The sequence below is a fragment of the Camarhynchus parvulus genome, chromosome 1A (assembly GCF_901933205.1).
Source record: "Camarhynchus parvulus chromosome 1A, STF_HiC, whole genome shotgun sequence".
Taxonomy (NCBI): domain Eukaryota; kingdom Metazoa; phylum Chordata; class Aves; order Passeriformes; family Thraupidae; genus Camarhynchus; species Camarhynchus parvulus.
In genome coordinates, this window is record NC_044586.1 from 57224301 (window position 1) to 57245825 (window position 21525).

A 21525-nucleotide genomic window follows, 5' to 3' on the forward strand; every position below is an offset into this window, starting at 1 on the left:
GGCAGGAAGACTCCACTGCTGTTTTCTTGGGGTGGTGTGTAAAATCCTCATGTCTTCAGAAATTAAAGCTGCTTTTGTCCTCATGGAAACAGCTTAACCTCCATAGCTGGAGAAAAAGCCTGCTTTGTTCCTCCTTGATGTTATCCCATCAGTTCACACACCTTTCTTGCAAAGAAAGGAGACAGACAGTAAATTCAGTGATAGTTGACTTTTTTGAAGAAAGGGGAAAAGCTGAATGTTACAGATATTAATGGCATCAATAATAACATTGAGTGTAAGAGTAATAAAACAGATGAAGGTATTTAGAAAAAAGCATACAGGAGTTAGAGGCTATTTAATATTTTTAAATGGTGCTACATATTTTTTCATCGTATCTTTATTTCTTTATTCTCCTTTTTTTGTACTGAAGTAGACTTTTATTTGTTCCTCTTTCTCTAGGCATTGTTATACATTGTTAAGTGACATGGTCTTATCTTAATTTTTTGGGGTTCTCGCTTTATTTGGTGCACAAACCAGTTTGTGTTAGGTGGATGAGCAGTTTTTGTTTTTCTCAAGTTTTCACTGCGTGACCAAGTGCCCTGAAGATAGATCTGTAATTTCCTCACGACTCTCCTCCTCTTCTTTCCAGTGTTTGAATGTTTGCTAAGTACATTGTCATGCAGAGATTGTGAGAATTAAGGTGATATTTCTTAGTTTTTATGGAACTAGGGCACAGAAGTGTTCACTAATTTTGTGCAAAGGTTAAGCTTATTTGGATGCTTTTTTGTGACTACTTTCTAGAAAATACACTTACTCTGACTTCACTTTCAGTTGTAAGTGATCTGTGTTTGTCAAATACAGAATGCAAGAAGAGACAGGATTTAAGCATCATAAGTTTTTAGAAAAACACAAAAGTGTAGGCACTTCCCTATTGCCAGCTCAGGTCCCTCTCTTAGGAAGAGATTGAAGAAAGCTGTTGCATAATGCCATATTGAGATGTCCTAGTCATGGGGCTTTTTTCCCCTCTTCATTTGACTTTATTTACTGCAGTCCTTCAACAACACGTGTGGGAAGGATTTATCCAGGATTATCTTTTTTTTTTTTTTTTTTTTTTTTTTTTTTTTGCAAAGACTACTGAACTGAGAAAGGTTCTGCTATTCTGTTATTTCTTCAGTAATGCATGTGATTGTGTTAAAAAAATTGCACTGTACTATGGAGCATGTTTTTAAGGGAAGACTTTAGTATTAAGCTTACTGGTCTTACTAGTTCCTGTCTTTTGAGTGTTTTACTTCTGTCCTTATGTTGATGCTTTTTATAAACTTGAGTTTTGTTCTCCATTCCAGCTTCTTTAGAGGGCTGTTTGTTGAGGTCACTGCCCCCTCTGCCTTTTGCTATTTACTCCTGTATTTTTATCCCTCTCTCCTCTGGTGGACTCTGCCACTTTCTTTTCTGGTTGGCTAAAATTCAGTGCTCTGATGACCCATTCAGGCTTCCTGCCAGCAGTTGAAGATCTCCATCTGATTTCAGTCACTCCCAGTTCTCCGTTAGACATGCAGCATTTCTTGTCCTTGTCCCATGTCTGGTGTATTTTCCTCTTCCAAGGCTTTCACCAGTTTATCAGGTCACTGCAGCCACAAGTGCTTTTTGGATCTAGTACCTCTTTCTTATCTTACCTTCAGTTTCCAATTTACACCTTGCAGCTCTGGGACAAGGAAACAGAGACCAGTCCTGTGTTTCCTGTGATTTGTGATACCTGCTTCTGTCTTCTGCCTTCAAGTCATCTGCTTTCTTTCCAGTTTAGGAACTAGCAGGTGGAATGTCAAAATAGAGAAAAGCAACACCTCTACAGGTGGTGTTACGGTTTCAGTGTCCCAAAAGCCTCTAAAGATTGCAAGATTAATCAAAGTTCTGCCTTTTTAGTCTGGATCATAATTGATGCAAATAGGACCTTCAGAGAACTTTGAATGCTGAATTCTTTGTGAAAAGCATGACAGCCCTCTAGGCTCTCAAATTAGCCAGGTTTTGGTGAGTCTTTTACCCCTTGTGATAGGTTTACCAAAAAAAGGGAAGAATTCAGCCAGATTTTATTTACTGTAGCCAGGCATGGAATTGCAGGATTTATTTTCTCAACCAAACTGTTTTAAGAGCATACCTTTCATGTGTGTAGGGGATGAGTTCTTGGGGTCTGAGTTTTCACATTTTCTGTCTGAATCTGTTCCTGGAAACATGCACTGGTTTTGCTTAGAGCTCGTCTGGTTATTTTAGTAATAGTCATTTGGCAGCTAAAAATGCAAAAAATTTGCACTTGAAATGTATAAGGATATTTAGAAATCAGGGGAAGAAATCCTATTTATGTTGCTTTAATTTTCTTGTAACATTCAGGAAATTATTTTCATGTATTCAATGTATGACAACACTGAACGAAGTGTCAAGGCAAAACTACTTAGAGATAATGAATAGTGGGCTTAACATTCTAACTGTTCTGCATTTTGCTTGTGTTAGCAAAAACTCGTGCTGCTGACTTACTGGTGAATCCACTGGACCCAAGAAATGCAGATAAAATTAGAGTTAAAATTGCTGACCTGGGGAATGCCTGCTGGGTGGTAAGTGTAACTACATCATTTTAGCTGTTCACTATTTAGAACAGGTCTTTTTATAGTCCTTTTTTTTCCATTAATGTGGTTCTTTCTATTTTAGCACAAACACTTCACAGAAGACATCCAGACAAGACAGTACAGATCCATAGAGGTTTTAATAGGAGCAGGTTACAGTACACCTGCTGATATCTGGAGTACAGCATGTATGGTAAGAACAATGCAATGTGTGTTTTACAAGAGTAAAGCTCCTAAAACAGTTGTTTATTTAGTGAGGAAGCCTGATGGGGATGTTTTTGATGTTTTGACACAAATACATTATCATAAATGATGCTGTATCAGATAGCTGCTGATGATTTCTTCCCTTTCTTTCAATTTCTCAAGTCTCCTTAATCAAAAGGAAATATTTTGCAGAGCACATCTAACTTTCATGTGATGCATTTTAAACTTGTATTCAGAAATGTGCAAGTTTAGATAGAAGATATGTGTCTATTCTGAATGACAAAATGTAACTGACAAAGTACAACTGTTTGTTTCATTCCAATCTTAGAACCTGGGCTACTGTTAGCTGTGATTGCATTCCCTTTTCTTGTGTAAAGTAGCAAAATAGGGAAATACTTTAAATTGGTGCCAAGTGCAGTGAAAACATGGATTGGATTAGGCTTGGTTCTAAACTTTCAAGAGAAGGAATTCAGTTTATTGGCGTAAAATCTGTGGTAACATTCTGTAGAATTAGTTTTAACACAATTGAAATTACAGCTTTTTAAGAGTCTTTATAGAACAGAAAAAGTGAAAACTTAATCATGCAGCTTTCTGAAACATCCTAATGTCTCTTTGAGGATGAACAAGCTGCATGCATCTTCTCATTTAAGATAGTATGTATATCCAAAAAAATAAATGTAGAAGTACCATTGCCTATTTTAAAAGTGAAAACTTAATCAAATCTTTATAATTTACAAATACATGTCTGATAAGAGTAAGTGTGTGAGGAGGAGGAGGAGAAGACTCCAGTACTAGACACAGTTTGCATGTGTGGGTGATGAGAAGAATTACACAGCTCGGAGGGAGAGGAGGAGTAGGATTGAAAGGAACATAAAATCCTACAGATATTATAAGTTCAGCAAGCCATGTGTTGGAAGTAGCTAACCCCTAAGTGAAATTAAAGTATGTCTGCTCTGGATTTTAATACTAGCTTTTTCTTTAGTACACAGCAAACCTATCCATTTCCAAAACTACTCTTCTGTTTGGGGACAAAATGAAGAATTTTTCTATTGCATTGAAAATAAAGCATGTAAAATATTCCACAGTTTGTTCTTTAATTCCTTAAGTTATTCTTGTCTTAACTAACTACAAAGTCATTATAGAGACTTTTTTCTTTTACCTAGTATTTAGTAAACCTCGGTTGAACTTGATAACCTTTTATTTTATTGCATGCCCTGCATTCATCTTTAAGTTGTATCTGTTGCTGCTAATTTTATAGTCTTATATAGTCTTTTAGTCTTGTAGCTAAAGACATAAAGGAGGCTGAGGTCCACCTAGAACTGTATTTAAAGATAGTTGGGTACTAAATAGCAATATCACATTAAGGAATATAATATTCTTGCAATACTTGGGGTTGCCCAGCCTATTACAACTTCTCCTCCATGTTATATAAGTGTTCCTGCTTTCTTCAAACTCAGGGAAAGAAAAAGGCCTAAAGCATCACTGCCACTGGAGGTACCTTAACTCAGATTCACAATTATGTATGAATTTTCATTATTTTAAAGAGAAAAATGTACTTCTGCTTTTTTGTTATGTAAGCCTTGCAGATAGTAAAACATTTGGGGCAGAAGTGCTGTAATTCTGTCTTCTGTCACAGTCTTTAGGTTTTTGCCCTTAAGAAATGCAGTAGAAATTTTATAACATTACAGCACTTACATACAATTGTTGAATGCAATTGTCATCATGGTATAGTTGTGTAAAAAATAGAGAGCAGCCTCTCAAGCTCATAGAAAAATTCATCATTTAAAAACCCCTAGAATGTGTTTGCATTGCTGTGTGGCTGAGAAAATGGGTCAGAGCATTGGGGATGCTGATCCTGTATCAGATGGAAAACAGCTCTGAGGTAGGGATTGCCTTGGAGGCCTTAATACCTCCTTCTGCAGAGGACTTGTAATTGAGATTAGCAGCCAGGAAAGCATTCCTGATGTGGAACTGCAAGCTTCCAAATTTATTTAGGCTGTCTTTGGAAATTATGATGTGAACCTCGCCAATCCCTAAGGCAGTCAAGAACTGTGAAGTACCAAAGTGTTTTAATGCCTCTACAGCTCCACTTGCTTTCTCAAGGTTGGTTTCCTTGTTGTACCTAGATTTGATTCAGAAAATGCCCTTCTAGATTATCTTGCTCCTGTTTCTTATTTAATTCACTCTGATCCATGTTTACTGTGTTTTCAAAGGGATTGTCTGCTGGAGCAGGTGGTGTTTATTTTCTGCCGAAATACAGCTTAGGTACCCTGTTAGCCTTGATGTCCAGGACTCCCAAAGGAGGGCAGAGGCAACTTTGCGTGTACAAGTCCTGAGTCATTAAGGACATTTTTGGAAGCAGTACTGTGCAAAATGAGTGGTCCAGCAGTATTGCCATTACTTTTCCTTGGCAAGTTTCCATCCATCCATCCATATCTTTACCTAATGTGACAGCACCAAGCACATATGAACACTGCTTAACTGGCAAAGTAGAAGATTTTCTCCATGCATTTTGTATCCACTACAGTGTCTGATATTCTAGCTCACATCTTCATGTAAAAAATGGCAAAAAAGGGCCTTTCTTGGAGCTTAGTGTCTGTAGGGTTTCTGTGTCACAGATTTATGTGTATATAAAACTCACAAATCTTTGTGTCCTGGTTTATATGAAGGATGACTTGGAATGCTTGGTACCAGGATTCACCTGGGGTCTTAACTTGGTCTTGTGCTTTATCAATCTCCATTTGAGCCTAAGGTTTTCACTGCCTTTTTCTTGCTAATGAAATAATCTTGCTCACTGAGGATATCACTGACCATGAGTAGCCCAGCTGCTGGTTCTTGTATTGGCTTGTACTTATGGCATAAAGTGTGTTAAGCACAGAAGATTGTTTTATCTCAGCAGCAGTAGAATGTCTTTTTCCATCATACCATTTGCCAGTCCATTTTACACAGTCTTTAATAATAAGGATGAAGATGAGGTTTTTAAACAAGGCCTCTGATAAACAGGCCCTGAACATGCAGAGCATCTGTGTTCCTGTGTGCACAGCAACCTCCAGAATATTCCATTATGAATCTTCTGGGACATTGCATGTTGTGTCTGTATGGAGAGCATTCCTTACCTGGGCTCAGTTAGTTTGGGATGGCTTCCTCTAGCCAGGAGCTTGATGGTTTTGATGCAGCTTCCAGGAGAGAAAAGTCCTGTTTTATTTGTATCGACTCTAGTATGGGACTAGCCAGTTTCTGGTCAGGATTACCTGTGCTGGAAGTGTTTGTTATCAGAGCCATGTAAGGGCTCTACCCAAACAGCAAAAGAGGGCAAAATAACTCAGTGCTAATAATTTTGCAGTGCTGTTTCTTGGTGTTTTGTCAGTGAATAAGTGGCATTGCAAGCCAGCAGCCTGTGAGCTGAATCTTCTAATTTTAGATAGTTTGGCATGGCCCAGTTCTTTGTGTCCCAAACTTCTTTTAATCAGATTTAAAGGATGAATGTGAATATCCTCAGACCAGTACCAGTCCTCTGCTCAGGTGATCTGAGTTGCAGAGTTGCTCAGAAAAAAACAAAGGAAGGAAAGGAAGAAAGAGGATGATGCATATCTTTGGAGGCTTATAATCAGTGCAGAGCATGCATGAAGTGCTGTGACAGAGGTTGGATGTTAGTGGGCTTTTCCAGACCTCAGTGGAGTAGTTTACTTGCTCAGTGCTTGGCAAAGGATTCCACAAAGTGTAGCTTAGTATTTTTTTCTCTAGACTTTGGTGATCTTGGTTAGAATGATTGTTGCTGCCATTTGCTTGGACACACATGAGTTTGGTTAACGAAATTGTACAGTGCCCTTTTATTTTTCTTTTAACATTGTGGCCTGTTTATGTGGAATACTCAGCTGCTCTCATGGAGAGCTACACACTGGGAATCTCTCCACATTTACTAAATTCTAGAAGATGTTCCCTTCCTGTACTAAGCCCTAATTAAATTCTGCCAGCAGGGAGGTGCATCTCTCATTTTCACCCAAAAAAGGAAATAGATTTGGAGGCAGCAGTACCTTTGACAGGATTGAAAACATTCTTGATGATTTGGTTGTATTGGTTTGAATTTCCACATTATCAGTATTGAGCGGGTTGCTTTCTTTAGAGCAGCAACTGAACAGACTCTGAGTGATTTAGCATTTCCTAAATCCCAGAAAAACAGAACACAGTACTCCCCTGCTGCTGCCAAGGAATCCTGGCAAGGTGAGGGAGCTATTACCGGCAGACAGCATCCTTTTGTATTGCTTCTGGAAATGACTGCGAGCACCATGGTTCCACTGCTTTTCCTTGTTCAGTCTCCTTGGACTGGGGACAGGAAAAGCACCTGAAGTGATGAATCTCATCATCTGACATTTGTTCATTACCTTTGGTTTGAGCTGCTGGGAAGAGGTGACTGTGTCACAGGCTGGGACATGAACAAGGCTTTTTAAGTTTTTAACACTTTTCTGAGGTGTCTTTTGTGGAGAGTTGTGATTCCTGCAATATCCTCTCTTTGTAATAAGACCTAGCAAAGAGATGACAGCTATAGATCAGCAGGAAGTCAGAGAAGGTGAAAATTGTACTTGGTGTTTTATCTACCCAAAGAGAAGACAGATGATGAAAGAAAACACTACAAGGTGTGACGGAAAGGGGACAGACAAAGAGCTTTCAAAACAAAGGATGTGCTACTACAAGGCAGGCAAGTTTACAGCACTGGGGTTTATTTGTGAGCATTTCTGTTCATGTGAGAGACCTCAGAGGAACAGAATGGAGAATGAACAGGATATCTTAAGTTATGTTAAAATTAAACCTATATGTAAGTGCTTGTGGGTGCCTTGCAGCCTTGTGCCCCCAGTTCATTTCTTTGTGTGCTGTTCTCCAATGTGGAGTGGAATGGGAACTGTCCTTAACTACTCTTCACTGTTGTAAGCAGGGAAGAAATGATCATGTCTCCATGGGATCATGAGTATCATCATGTCAGTATGTGTGAGTGGCACATACCAAAGGTGTGATGACAAGCCTCAGTCTGCACAGAAGCAGTATTTTGAGGAAAAACTGAAAATCAGAAATGTGGTTTCGAGGGGAGAAAAAGCTGAAGTTGCTATGCACGTATTTTTCAGTAGGCAGATCCAGTACAGAATGCTGTTATTACTCGCTGTACGCCCTTTCTGAAGGTGGTGGGTGGACAGTCTGAAACACTCAAAAGAACATGATTTCCCAGAGGAGCTGACTTTCTAAAACAGCCACTCAGTATGCATGATTCCAAGATCGGAGTACAGCAAATAAAATGACCCTGTTTCCCTTCCAAGCATCCCATGCAAGTCTCTGGTTTGTATATTTGGCCTTTCTTACCAAGCACTAACCATGCAAAATGCCTTTCATACTCTTCCCCTTGCCTGGCTCTTCAGGGGGAGATGTCCATGGGAGAACAAGCTGTCAGCTGATGTGTGTATCTCAGAAGGCTTTCTGATCTTCTTTCCATACTCCCACTGACCTGTGGAACAGGGTTCTTAAAACCAAGCCTGTTTTTAAAGCAGTTACAGTCTTCACATTCACATCTCTTCATTTCAGCTGGGTAGGAGAAGCTCTGGCCAAGAGCTGCATCTCATCTGTCAAAATAATAATTCTGGCCTATAGCTTGTTGTTCTTTTTCAGCTGGGGCTTCAATTCAGGGAGGCTGATGCAGTCCAAGTGAATTGTTCTTCCCGTCCTCTCCCAGAGAGCTTTCCCTAGGCATGCATCCATTTTTCAATCAGCAGATTGAGTGCACAGCTGTCACACAGTGAAAATGTAGCTATTTCCAATTGTGTGTTTAGATATGGGTCCATTGTGTAGTTATGCCACCAGTTCTGTGCTGTGCTAGGCTCACACACAATCGTGTGGCAGGAAAGAAATAGAGCCTCTTCAGAGCCTATAAAACAGCAGTGTAACCATTTCTGTGAAAGGTTCACCATCTGCAGATGGAGAAAAGCAGTCTAGGCTGGTTTTCTGTGAGAACCTTAGGAAAGTGGTAAGTAGAAATTGCCAGAACACTCAGTAAAGATGGGTGATTGCCTTGGACTTCTGTGCCATATGTTGAGTGTGATGTAACTAATTTTTTATCTCCATATAATAAGTGAAATGCTGACTTGTCTTGAGGTAAATGTCAACTCTAAGTAAAAAAATCATGGTATTTTAAAGTTGGAATTTCTGTCAAGAAGCTTGTTTTTAGAAATTATTACTTTCAAAGTGAAAGTAAGTAAATATAGTTAGTTTGTATTTGTAGCATCATGGAAATTATAGACAAATTTAGGTTTGAAGTGATCTCTGGTATCTGCCTCCATCTTGAACAAGGGTTGTTGTCAAAGGTAGGTGAGGTCACTCAGAGCCATGTCCAGCTGAGGGGTACATACCTGAGGATGTACCTGTAACAATGGCATTTCCACAGCCATTCTGAGCAGCCTGTCCCAGTACTCAGGCAGTCTCACCAAAGAATTTTTTCCCTCATGTTTGACTGGAATTTCCCATCTTGCTGCCTGTGTTGTCCTTTCACTGGGGTGAGTGTAACTTTTTCTTCTCTGCTATTGCCTTCAGGCAGTGGAGTGCAGCAATTAAATCCCTTTTCCCCCCTGAGCAAAGCCAGCCCTGCCAGCCTCCCCTCCTGCATCCTCTGCTCAGCCCCTGTAATGCCTCAGGTCCTTCCTGCCCTTTCCCCACTGGGACAGGGTCACTGTCACACTGATGGCCCCACACTGGTCACAGCTGGGCAGAGCAGACCCGTGGTCACTGTGCTGCCCTTGGGGTCTCCTTGAGTCATCACAGAGTGTCAGTGACCTCCCTTATAGGGTCTGGGGGTTCTCTGTGCCTGCAGGTGGGTGTAAAGTGTGGGTAAGTGCTGAGGATGCCCAGAGCAGCAGTGGTTGCACAGCCAGAGCTGTGGCTCTCAGTCTGCAGCAGCAGAGATCTGCTCTTCCATGGCTCCCCCTCCATAACAGCATGGGCTTTCCAGTGCACCACCCCTTTGGAGAGTGCTTTAAAGAGCAGAAAAACTCTGATACAATCCAGAGCTGGGATTGTCCTTCTTACAGCTATTCATGTGTTTATTAATGTATCTCTAGCACTGATTCTTTATGACAAAAACCTTGGTCTGGATTTTATTCTTTTTTATATGAGGACAAATTAATTTAATTTATCTTGCCCTGTGTAGCCAGTCTGTCCTGAAAGTAGCTGGGAACATACTACCAGGTACCACAGATGAGCCTGTGAGACATTGTCTTCCATGGATGCCAAGAACCATCATTGCAAATACCACAGCACCTGCCTCTGGGCTGTCCATGTGTGCATCTGGGTCAGAAGTGGTTTTGTTCTTAGAGCCCTTCAGGGAGAGTCAGAAAATCAACTGTGTGAAGTGCTGTGGCCCCAGCCCATCCTGGGCATGCAGTCAGAGCTGTACAAAAAGGAGAAGAGAAGCATCATTGTCATTTTCAAAAGCTGTAGTTTTTGTTCAGTGAGAAGGTGGTATACAAAAAAAAAATCCCAATCTATGGGAGTTTTCAGCTCTTGTGATATACAAACTGATCTGAAATTCAGAGTATCACAGCAGTATGCTTACCTCTTGTGCTTCTCTATAAACAGTTTTCACAGTTTTTCAGTTTAATCTTTTTAGTCCCACACAGACATATCAAGCTATTAATGCTTCATTTTATGGACAGAAGCTATATTCTTGTGTAGTCTACCCTTGTGGCTAAATTCAGCTGCATTTCCATTCTTCTTCAGGGATCTGTGTGTAATAGCAGGCAGTTCCTCAGTGTCCTTGGGAATCAGCCCCACTGGTGTGTGCCCTCCTGGGAAAGCTGGTCCAGCTCTCCGTATGAATAAATTCATTGCCATGAGATACAGAGAGGACACTTGGGTCTTCTCTGTCTCATCTCAGGAGAATAACAATATTCTCTGTGGTGTGTTTAGAGGTCTATCCCAGTGATCACTTCTGGCTGCTCTTAACATTTATTTCAGTTTAGAAACCTGAGATTTTATGAAGTCATTCTGATTTTTTTCAGCTGTAATATGCAAACTGTCAATCCTGAGCTAAGAGGGGAATAAGAAAAGTGGTGAATGACTGTTTGTTAGTGGTAGTAACTTTAGAAGTTAAAGGCCTGTTCATAGGATCAGCAGAAATGTCAACAAGGGGTGTTCTTGTTTTCTTGGCTGCTATGTGTGATTGCAATGAGTTATGTTGGCTGTAGCCCACTTGGATGACACTGCAGTTCACAGCTTGAAGAAGCCAAGTGCTCATAAATAGGCTAAATTTACAGGTGATTTAACAACTCCAGTTTGTAAATTGGAACAGAAAAGTGTCTATTTTCAGGAGACAAGTATTTTGTAGTAAATGTTCTAATGGAGTGGAATCCCATCCTAGAATTGTGCTAGGAAGGTCTGCCTGATTTTTGGAATGCTTTTCTGGATCAGCTGTTTTCCCATGTCTTGGACATGGACCATAGTATGATGCTTAAACCACCTGGAAGGAATTAGATTCCTGTGGCTGCTTGGGCAGTTGGTGAGCCAGAGCTGAAAGAGACTAGTTTAACAAATTAGACCAGATGAATCCATGTCTGGATACAAGCAGGGGCTCTCATAGGTGCTTCAGAGCTTTGCAGCTTTTCATATTCATTACACCCATACAGAGAAAGTCAATTTTGCCCTCACCTAACACAGGATTAACTTCCCATGGAAGCATTGCCTGCCCTAAGGGGATCTGATGTCCCAGTGTCTGTTCTGGGTTCCCTATCAATATCTATCTTGCCATTTACTCCCACCATTGAAGTATTTCAAAAAACTCTTTCAGATTTAGAGTCATCCAAGAAGCTAATTCAAGTGATTAATTTTAGCCATGAATGGATTTTTTTGTTGGCTGATTTCAAGTGATTAGTTATAGTCATAAATGGATTTTATTTGTGATTCAGACTTTTTTAGTTCAGCCTCCAGCATGCAACCTGACGGGTAAATACCCATCAGATACATGTGTAGCTTTTATAATATTATATTATATTATTTATAGGTATTATTATTATACTTTGAAAAGCCTGATGTGTTCAGGTAGTTGACACAAGCACCACGCTGCACACGAGTGGGTGAGGCTGTGTTTAGGGCTGGCTCAGTGCAGCACTGACGGACCCTCAGGAGCGCTCTGAGCGTGGCGGCACTGCCAGGGCTGCCCAGGGCTGCAGGGAGGGGCTGCACTCCAGCCCTGTGTGATTCCTTCCTTCATCCCACCTGCCTGGGCAGCAGTGCCTGGGGGTGGGTATGCCCCAGCCCCAGCCCCACAGAGGGCTGGACGTGGGGCTCTCAGCAGAGCCTGGGTTTGTGCTGCTGCTGCTCTGCAGGAGTGATGTCCCCAGGTAAGTGGCTGCTCCTCAGTCTCAGATGCAGTGCCAGGCTCGAGCTCTGAGTGTGAATTCCCTGTGGTTTCTGAGGGAGCTGTGATGTTGTGCTGACACCTCTCGATGGAAGGCGTTACTTGTGCAGCGCCCCTGACTGTGTCTGTTGCGTTGTAGGCGTTTGAGCTGGCGACTGGAGATTACTTGTTCGAGCCGCACTCTGGTGAAGACTATTCCAGGGATGAAGGTATGACTCTTTTGAGGTATTGCAAGAGTTTCTTCGTATTTTCATACACCTCCTCTTAAATTTCCAGTGAGCTTACAGTGGGGTTTAAGTTTTGTATTTGAGTAGAACTGTTCATACACATTGTTTTAAGAGTGTAAATATGATTTTTTTTCTTTTTAGTTTTAAGTTCCACCACTAGCAGTGGGTGGGCAAAAACTGCCTTCTGCAGATATTCATCTACTTAACAACTGCCTGAAGGAATTAAACTACCCTTCTTGTAAGATTGCATATGTGTGGAAACCTGATTGAAAATAACAGCATTTTAGTTTAGAAGAGAAACGACAAATTTGAACTTTATTCTATTATTCTCTTTACAAGAGTGACACTGGAATAATGTTTACATTGTGTATTTTTATTTGTATTAGGCAATTACTAATTATTTTTTTTAAATCATAGTTAACTCCTGCTTCCATCTGTATACCTGTCCATTTTCATGCTTGTTTGCTTGTAAATGCTATTTGCAGTGGTAATGTGGGCATCATTCATTGTTCCTAAATGCTACTAATGATGCCAGAGCTCTGCCGATCCTGGAAACCTCTGCATGGATTTGCTGCAAACATTGTTGATTTGAAACTATTTCTGATTTTTTACTAATTCCAGTTTCTTTCCTCTTCTTTTTTATCCTATCCTTTCCCTGCCCCTTCCACTCCCGTATCCTTTTTTCTCTCCCTCATAGACCACATAGCACACATCATAGAGCTGCTAGGCAATATCCCAAGGCACTTTGCTCTATCTGGAAAATATTCTCGGGAATTCTTCAATCGCAGAGGTAGTACCTCTTCTTTTTGAAAGGTGCCGTGATGCAGACAGAAGTGGAATTGCTGTGGCTGGTTGTATCATGTCCCAGCGAGGAGCATTTCCTGAAATCACACAACAAAAATTTCCATTTGGAAAAGCAAAATTCCCACAAATCTCTGACAATTTTTTTTCACCCAAATGTTCTGAAAAATAGCTATTGGTACATTTTAAATTATATGGCAAAATTTGTTTGTGGCAGCTGCCACTCATTGTTTTGAGAAGGAAGTTTTGCTGAAAGCATCTTTCCAAAGTAGCCGCTGATTGAGCAGTGTGCACCTGTGTTTTTTACCAGGATCAATCTATTTCTGTCTGTACCGGGCCAGTGTTAGTGTGTGCATGCAATGTACTGATTAAACTGTTGTATGTTTCTGTTTTGCTGGCAATGTTCTCCAATGCAGACCACATAGCATTGATCATTGAACTGCTGGGGAAAATCCCTCGAAAATACGCTATGTTGGGGAAATATTCCAAGGAGTTTTTCACCAAAAAAGGTAACGGTATTTATGCAACACTAATTTAAAGCATAATACTATCCAGAAGGAGAATATGTTCATTTACGGGTACTGAAGAAATAGATCCATTTAAATGGAGAGCACTTACTAAAGAAGATCTGTGATGTAAACTTGGCTTTCTGGGAAAAGCCCCAATTTGAGGTGTTCATTTCAGTATTTCATTTCAAATTCATTTGGGGATGTACTCAGCAAAGTGTGGATGTTAACAAGTGTCTGTGTGAATCTGTTGTCTAATGTTCCTGTAAGTGTGAGGACTAAAGTGATGCATGGCTTGTAGCCTGGTGAAAAATCATCTGTCAGCAGCTTTGGATCCCAGCTATTGGTGTCCAGCAGGTGCTGCTGGTAAGGAATGAGAGAGGCAGGAAGGGAATACCTGGGCAATGGACACTGAGCTGCTGTCACACCCGGGGAGCAGGCAGAGCAGATGGAACTTGGCCCAGGCTGCTCTTCAGGGCAGGGTTTGACTCATGGGGGATGTGGTGATGCCTCAGGTGTTCCATCCCCTCGGTTATGAGACAGCCTGTGCTGTGTGGAGGGACAGGGTCTGTCAGGAGCATCCATGGCTGTCAGCACAGCTGGGGAGGGCACTTTGCTGCTGACAGAGCTGGGGATTGCCCTGCCCATGGCTGCCCAGTGAGGTGTTGGTGTCCGGGGGCTGAGCTGGCAGCTCTGGAGCTCAGGGTTGTGAGGCTGAACACAATCAGTGATTCACCCTCCCATGCCTTCCCAGCAGTGATTGACCCTCCCTCCTGCTCTGTGCTGGATATTCCTGCTGCAGCAGGGACTCCCTGTGCTTCTGTGTCCTTAAGGAGGCTGCCAGTGGTGTTGCAGTGCAGAGAAGGGCAGCAGTGATGATCTGGGAGGGAGCAGCTGCCCTTGGGGGGAGGCTGATGGGGCTTTTGAGTGTGGAGTGAGGTTTACATAATCAGGAAGTCAGAGGATAAGCTGAAGGCAGAGCTGCTGTTTGCCAGCACTCACCATGTAAGAGCTGGGGGAAAGGCAGTGAAATTTGCAGAGGATGGATTTAAAACAAGTGCTTCCCTGCACAGCAGGCAGTGACGAGCTTCAGGAGCTGGCTGCCTCGGGGGGCAGAGAGGGGGCCTGTGTCAGTGGGCTTCAGACAATCTCCTGGTAACTGAGATGTGCAAACTCAGGCCCACAGGTCTGGAAATGTATCGAACAGTAAGGGCTGGGCACGAGATACCCTGCAGCACCTGTAGTCGGGGATTGCAGCTGCTGGAGTGTATCTCACATTCTTGCTTTTCATTTATAGTAGACAGGTTGGCATTTTCTCATGATGTGACAGAACTGTAAAATGACCTAGCAGCTACTCAGTCACTGCAGTGTTGGCAGTGTATAGGAGAGGGCAGTTTGTAAAATTCCTGTGATGTGGAGAGGCTCTGGTTCTTCATGAGCATCTTCAGCTGCAGAATGTCACTGTTGTCCTGCAGGGCCACATCAGTGACATTGCTCAGAGGCACTGGGCGTGCCTCTTGCATCCTCAGGGTGGGACTTGAAGTAGGATTAAAGGCTTGGTTCACCACACAACATAAAAGTGCAGGTTTGCTGTGGAAGATTAGGTAGACTTTGATCCCACCTGTTTCTGCTAAAAGCAGAGGGATCCCAAATGCAAGGCAAAGGAGTAACAAACCAAGCTGCTTTTTCAGATCACACCCAACAGTTATTCTGCTGTTGCAGACTGGGGAAGCTGAAATGTTTGTGGAACAAAACAGGAGGTGCCAAGTGTCCTGCTTCCTTGAGCATCTTTTCTCTGCATCAGGCACCCTTTTCCCTGGCCACAGCAGTACTGCCAGCCTCTGGTGTCCCCAGCTGGGATTTGAGTTTGGTGGGCTGGCAGGGTATGAGAGGGAGGCTGCAGAGTTGGCCAGCAAGCTGCTGCATTTTGTACTCACCTACTTGTGGCTTGAGCACTGGAGATCAGAAGCCTCATGGTACAGGCCTGGGGCTCTTGGAGAATTTCTCTCTGTGGTCTAAGGGTGGGCTTAGAAATCTTGCTTTGAGCTCCTGTTTCAAAAACATCAACCTTGGGTGAAAATCAGTTTGAGTTTTGCTCCTGTCCATGAGCAAGGTTGACCTCAGAGAGATGCTTTAAACATCTGAGTTGTGCTACTGAAGTCCCAGGCACAAAAAGAAAGATGCTAGTAACTTAAAGAGTGTAGAGGATCAAGTCCTTTCTCAGTAATTGCCTGAAGCAGTTTTAGACATTCAAATAGGAGGATTCATTTAAAAGAGGAAAAGCATTTTTAAGTTACTTCTTATACTAGAACACAAATGCTCACATATTTTTATAGAGTCTCATCTTGATTGAGCCCAGTAAAGGACTCCAGGGAGTCCATTTCTTCAGTGTCTTCATGGAAGCTGTTTTGACTTTAAAAATTAGTAATTTGTTTTGGCATTAAAACATCCTTTTGTTATTCCTAGACCATGGCCCCTTCTGTTTTTCTTCTGGTATTTGCTAGTCCTGATTCCTTGTGAGCTAAACCTGTGCAAGGTGCTGGCCAGGTGTGCTGGCTTTGCTTTGGAGGCTGAGCAATGGGAAGCACTCACTGTGATGTCCTGGAAGGGAGGGAGGGCTCCCTCCACACTCCTCACTTCCACCACTGCTCCACCAGTCCTGGAATTGGTTCTTGGGATTGTGTCATAGATGTGTAGCAGCAGATTATATCCTATTGCTGCTTCCCCAGTTCTTCACATCATCCATGTCTTACTGTTCAATAATCCATCCTCCTCTTGCCTGGTGGCACATCTTAAATGTGTCTTTGACAAATTTTATAGACTAGCTCTAGATTTTTTTGTATTATGGTCAGCAGAGACAGCTTTAAATAGCATTTTTCTCCCCTGGTCCTTCAGAAATTTCTTTTAGTAATTTTGTTCTGGGTTAACATTTCCTTTTTCAGAGGGATCATCGCTGCCTCTGCTTTGGCAACAGGAGTTTTACAGCTCTGACAACTCTGTTGTCCTCTGCAGATGATCTCCTGTGTGCTTCACTATCAAAAATCCAAATAAAGAGCTTCTCTGAGGAAGCTCTCAGTATTACATTTTTAGCACTTCTTTGAAAATTCATGCTAATGCCCTGAATGCAGATGGTGTCAGACTGGTGGGGCTTGTGCTTTTTAAATTTCTCCCTTAAATATAGGCACAGCCTTGCTCTCCTCCAGCTACATGGTACAAACATGTTGAACTAGGTGAAAATATGAGTTGGCAGACACCTCCATTTCCTGTGCTCTTCTCATGCTTTAGGATGGAAATGAGAAGGACCCACATGAAAATTATTTCTAAGACTTCGTGTCCACTTAAATGGTGTTAATTTTCTCTTACTTACCCTATTTTGTTTCCATAGTTAGCATCATGATCCTTACTGAAAACTGAAGTATTAGTTTAAGCATGGCCCCCACACAGATACTTTTTACTGTATCCTATCTTCTTAAGTGCTTTTACAATCTTCATGGAATTTCTTGTGGAAAACTTCAGCCACAGTTCTAGAAGTGTTTATTCCTTAGCAGAAGAACTGCTGAGTATGGTGCTGGCCTTAGCATGGGCAGTGACAAAATGAGGAGTACTCAAACAGCAGAACTCTCCTTCCACAGTGGCACAGGAGCCTCATTGTGCAATCTTACCTTACCAGATCTGAGAGGGGAAAGATGCTGGAAATGACAAAATGTGAGTGCAAAGATGAAGACAGGGCTGGATGGGGGAGCACACACCCACCCTCCCTTAGAGCTGAGCCTTACTTGGCACATGATTACAGCAGCCCTTGCAATGAATGCTGGGAGCTGGAGAAACCATGGACATGATTTTTTCCTAGTAATTTTTTGCTTGCAGTCAGTACCAAGTCATTTTTGTATCACTTTTGGGCAGTAATTTGACTTCATGCATTCCTGTTACATAATTTACTACCTGTTCTTGTAAGCAGTCACCAATACACTCTTTTGGAAACCTTCCAAAAGGTAAGATTTTCAGCAGTTAACTTGCAGGGTTGCACAAAGATTTAAAGGACTGAGAGTAAGCCTGGAAATGAATATGCTGCTCCAGGGTGTGCTCTTGTGCTTCCTGTTGTGTGGGGCAGCTGTGGGCCCAAAGCAGAGCCTTTCTGGGTCTGTGGGTGCTGGTGGGACCTGCCTGCACTGTGAGCGTTCACACACAAACCAGAACGTGGCCTCTGCTGCCGTTCCTCCTGCGGGCAGCACACCTTGAGCTCCTCTTTCTGCAGCTTGTGGGAGATGGATTGTTTGCACTCTTGCTCTTGCGGGGACTTGTGACAGCAGCTGGAGAGCTGCTTTTTCAGGCACTGGACCCTGCCTAGGAGCTACTGCTGAGGGCTGAGGCAGCAGAAACAGGGCCTGCTGAGCCCTTGCAGTGAGATGTTCAGCCCCTGGTGTCAGATGGCATTTTATGGGCAGTAGGTTACAGCCAGGGACAAGCACCACACTGACAAACCACTTGGCTCACAAGCAGTGTGTCCTGGCTGCACCATCCCAGGTGGTGAAGTCAGCCTGTGAAGCCTGTTCAGCCTCAGTACTGGCTGAGACCCCAGCACTCTCCTCAGTGCAGAAGCACCACAGGGGTCTCTCAAGTGCTTTTTGCAGTGTCCAGTGGAGACTGTCTGGCTTATTATACACATGCTCAAGATGGATTGCATTAAGAGTATAGAAATTTGGCAGAAAACAACTGCACTTGTGTTTTAGCTGGTCCCACAGATCAGAGGGGCTGGATGTGGCAGAGCTTAATTACTGATCAGAACAGATCAGGCACTCTAAAGTCTGGTCACGTTCAGAAAGAACTTTCACGTACACAGATTCATGAATAGTGTAGTTTGTTGCAGCAAGAGGCCATAGATTATGTTGGTGATAAATGCACTGGATCTGCAGAGTGTGAGTGCATTACACACAGTGGTTCCTGGCTGTGGTCTGACACAGAAGGCAGATGTTCCCAAAGAGGTGTCCCTGCTTGAGGAGGAGAGAGCAGCAAGCCTGTTGACTTGTCTGCAAGGTGGGGTCCTGTTCTCATCCTCTCCAAGGAGGATGTCTCATGTCAGATTTACACTTTTGGGAGAAGTGGAGGTGTGACTGTAGTGAAATTCCCTGTTACTGGCATCCTGAGTGCTGAGGGGGCAGCCACACCACGTGTAAATGAGGGATATCGAGAGCCTGGATTGCAGAGGCTGTGGGTCTAGTGCAAGGTGACAGCTCAGTGTCCTGATAGCAGCAGTGAGGATCATTCAGCCTGGCAGCTGCTCATCCCTCTCATGCCCACAGTAGTCCCTTCACCACGCACCTCATGGCACATCTCGTGGCTTTGGGCCTCATTCTTACACAGAGGAGGAGCTGGAACCTGAAGAGTTTTCTCCATCATGCTGGATGACCCATGGACAGACCTGGGTAGTGTTGCTGGTTTGGATGGCAGAACAGTTCTCACCTCCTTCCTTTTGGTTTGGGACACATTGCCAGGTTGGCAGAGTCACCCCTCCTGGGGGAACTTCAGTCCTGAGCTGCTGCCACCATTTTTGTTGGTGGTTTGTTGAAAGAGGCCTGGGCAGCAGCAGGTGCTTCCCTCTCAGGAAGACTCAGACCAGCCTTTCTGTGGCTGTCTGCCTGGGAGATGGAGCAGAATCTCTGGAGCACCAAACCTGTGCTTGACTTGGCTAGGAATGAATCAGTGCGCTGCTGCATTGCTGGCAAATGCCACGTGGTGAGGCAAGGACCTCTGTTTCTGAGCCCTCCATCTTGGGACTGGAGCAGATTCTGTGAAATTTGGGTTCCTTGGCTGATTAAGGAGAGGACTGCAGTGTGGTTTGGCCATGGTGGGAGCATGAGTGTGGATGAGTGCCGGTGTGCACAGGAGAGTGAAGACAGCAGGAAGCATCACTGGAGTCCAGGTGTAACGTGCTGATGGCTGTAGGAACAGTTTTTGACTTGGACATGGAAGATACCCATCTCCTTTGAGGACCTCGAGCAAGCTTGGTGTGCACTGCCCTTCCTAAACAGCAATTGCCAGCCTGGTGAAGGTGCTGTGAATGCAGAGTGGGAGAGAAACAAAACAGGGATTAGTCACTGACACAAGTAACAAGGTGTTTTTCTAATGCCATCAATATTTCTGTTTGCAGGAGAACTCCGACACATTACCAAGTTGAAACCTTGGAGTCTTTTTGATGTGCTTGTGGAGAAGTATGGTTGGCCTCATGAAGATGCTGCACAGTTTACAGATTTCCTGATCCCCATGCTAGAAATGGTCCCAGAGAAACGCGCTTCAGCTGGAGAATGCCTTAGGCATCCGTGGCTGAATTCTTAGCAGAATCTTCCAGCTGTAAAAAAAAAAATAAAAAAAAGCCAGCAACCACTTTCCAATGCGTTGGACCTAAATGGTGACTATCACAAAATCTTTAGCAGGATCACACGTGAGCTGGCTTCAATCCTCAGACCTTTATTTTGCTTGAGGTACTGTTTGACATTTTGCTTTTTGTGCACTGTGTTCTTGGGGAAGGGTAGTCTTTTTGTCCTCAGCTAGTAGTTTACTCACCCACTTTCTTCAGAAAACACTTAACGTGTCTTTAAGCATTGTTTCTTGTGTTGTGTGACATTCAGATGTCAGATTTTTGAACAAAAGAAACTTCCCCCCATGTGTTTTGGCAAGTTTTGTAACTATTTATGAAAAAAAAAATATTTTAGCTGATGCATATTATATAATTTACGAGTGTAAGAAATTTATCAAGTCAGAACTGAGTTACGGCAAGGAATTGTACAATTTTATCTTCTGGCAAAGGGATGTCATTCTTGTATTATAGTGTATGTAAATGCACCCTGTAAATGTTTATTTCCATTTAAATATGGGACTGGGGACTCAATTTCAGAGTAAAGCAACTAAGTTTTAGAGAGCTTTATAGCAAACCAATTGCATGTAGTGGACTTTAAACTGCTTTAAGGAATTGTGTAAACTTTCTATTCTGTAGCAGTTCCTGTTCATTGGGTTTTAAACAAAGTGGCTCTGGTTTACAGGATTTCATTCCCCAAACGGCACTTTAAAGGAAGGCTAGACTTCTTTCTAATAAAGTATGCATTATCATTTAGCACTCCCTTTTAGAACTTTTGCCTATTTTAAGTGCTTTTAAGAAAAGAAAAATAGCAATTTCCCTTACAATGTGATAGTGAAGACATGGTACCATATGGTGTTGCCTTTTTATAAGCACTGTAAGTTGTACTATACCTTAAGAAAAAAAATTAAAAGTAGAGCATGAGAACCACTCTCTGTGTAGAATTACTGATCTTTTATAATAAAAGTGTGTGCTTGGCATCAGATAAGGAAGGATATAGCTGCAGATATTTACAGTGCAGTGGGTAAAATAATCCAAGAAGCAAGATCATGCTCATTCCATTCATAGCTTTACATGTTTCTAAAACAAATTGCACTAGCTTTATTCTTTCCCATCCGTAGACATACGACTGCCCATTGTAAGTTGCACGCAACAATTATGTGTTTCCTAGGAAAAAAAGCTGCATAGGCTGAAGCTTATAGGCAATACAGATTTTAGAATGTACAGTACGGAGGTGTGTTTGGGCCTCTTTTAGAAGTCAGTGGGATGAATGTAAGCTTACTCCTGATCTTCATGTAACTACAGTGCCACTTTTTTCTTGACTTTGTCCATATAAAATTTATTCACATGCCTTTGCAATAACTAGATTGTGAGAAGATAGCCCCATGCTGTAACAATAACCAGTTGTTTGAGGTGCTTGCAGTTGTCTAATTAAAGTGTTTTGTTTTTTCAGACA

At 42.5% G+C, this 21525-nt stretch overlaps 1 protein-coding gene across 5 annotated transcripts in view; it reads left to right on the forward strand.

Moving 5' to 3' along the window:
• The window catches only part of SRPK2 (SRSF protein kinase 2), a 129461-nt gene extending 107936 nt beyond the window's left edge, over nt 1–21525 (forward strand). Inside the window, exons 12-17 of one of the 5 annotated variants that reach the window (XR_004061205.1) lie at nt 2482–2582; nt 2677–2784; nt 12323–12408; nt 13108–13200; nt 13628–13720; nt 19866–21525. Coding sequence is in view for 4 of the 5 variants with exons in the window: in XM_030961103.1 (XP_030816963.1) it covers nt 2482–2582; nt 2677–2784; nt 12323–12392; nt 13108–13200; nt 13628–13720; nt 19866–20050 (650 nt within the window). In the remaining variant the exon portion in view is untranslated. The remainder of the gene's footprint in view (nt 1–2481; nt 2583–2676; nt 2785–12322; nt 12409–13107; nt 13201–13627; nt 13721–19865) is intronic. The other 4 variants (XM_030961103.1, XM_030961107.1, XM_030961106.1 and 1 more) reach the window with 4 other exon arrangements.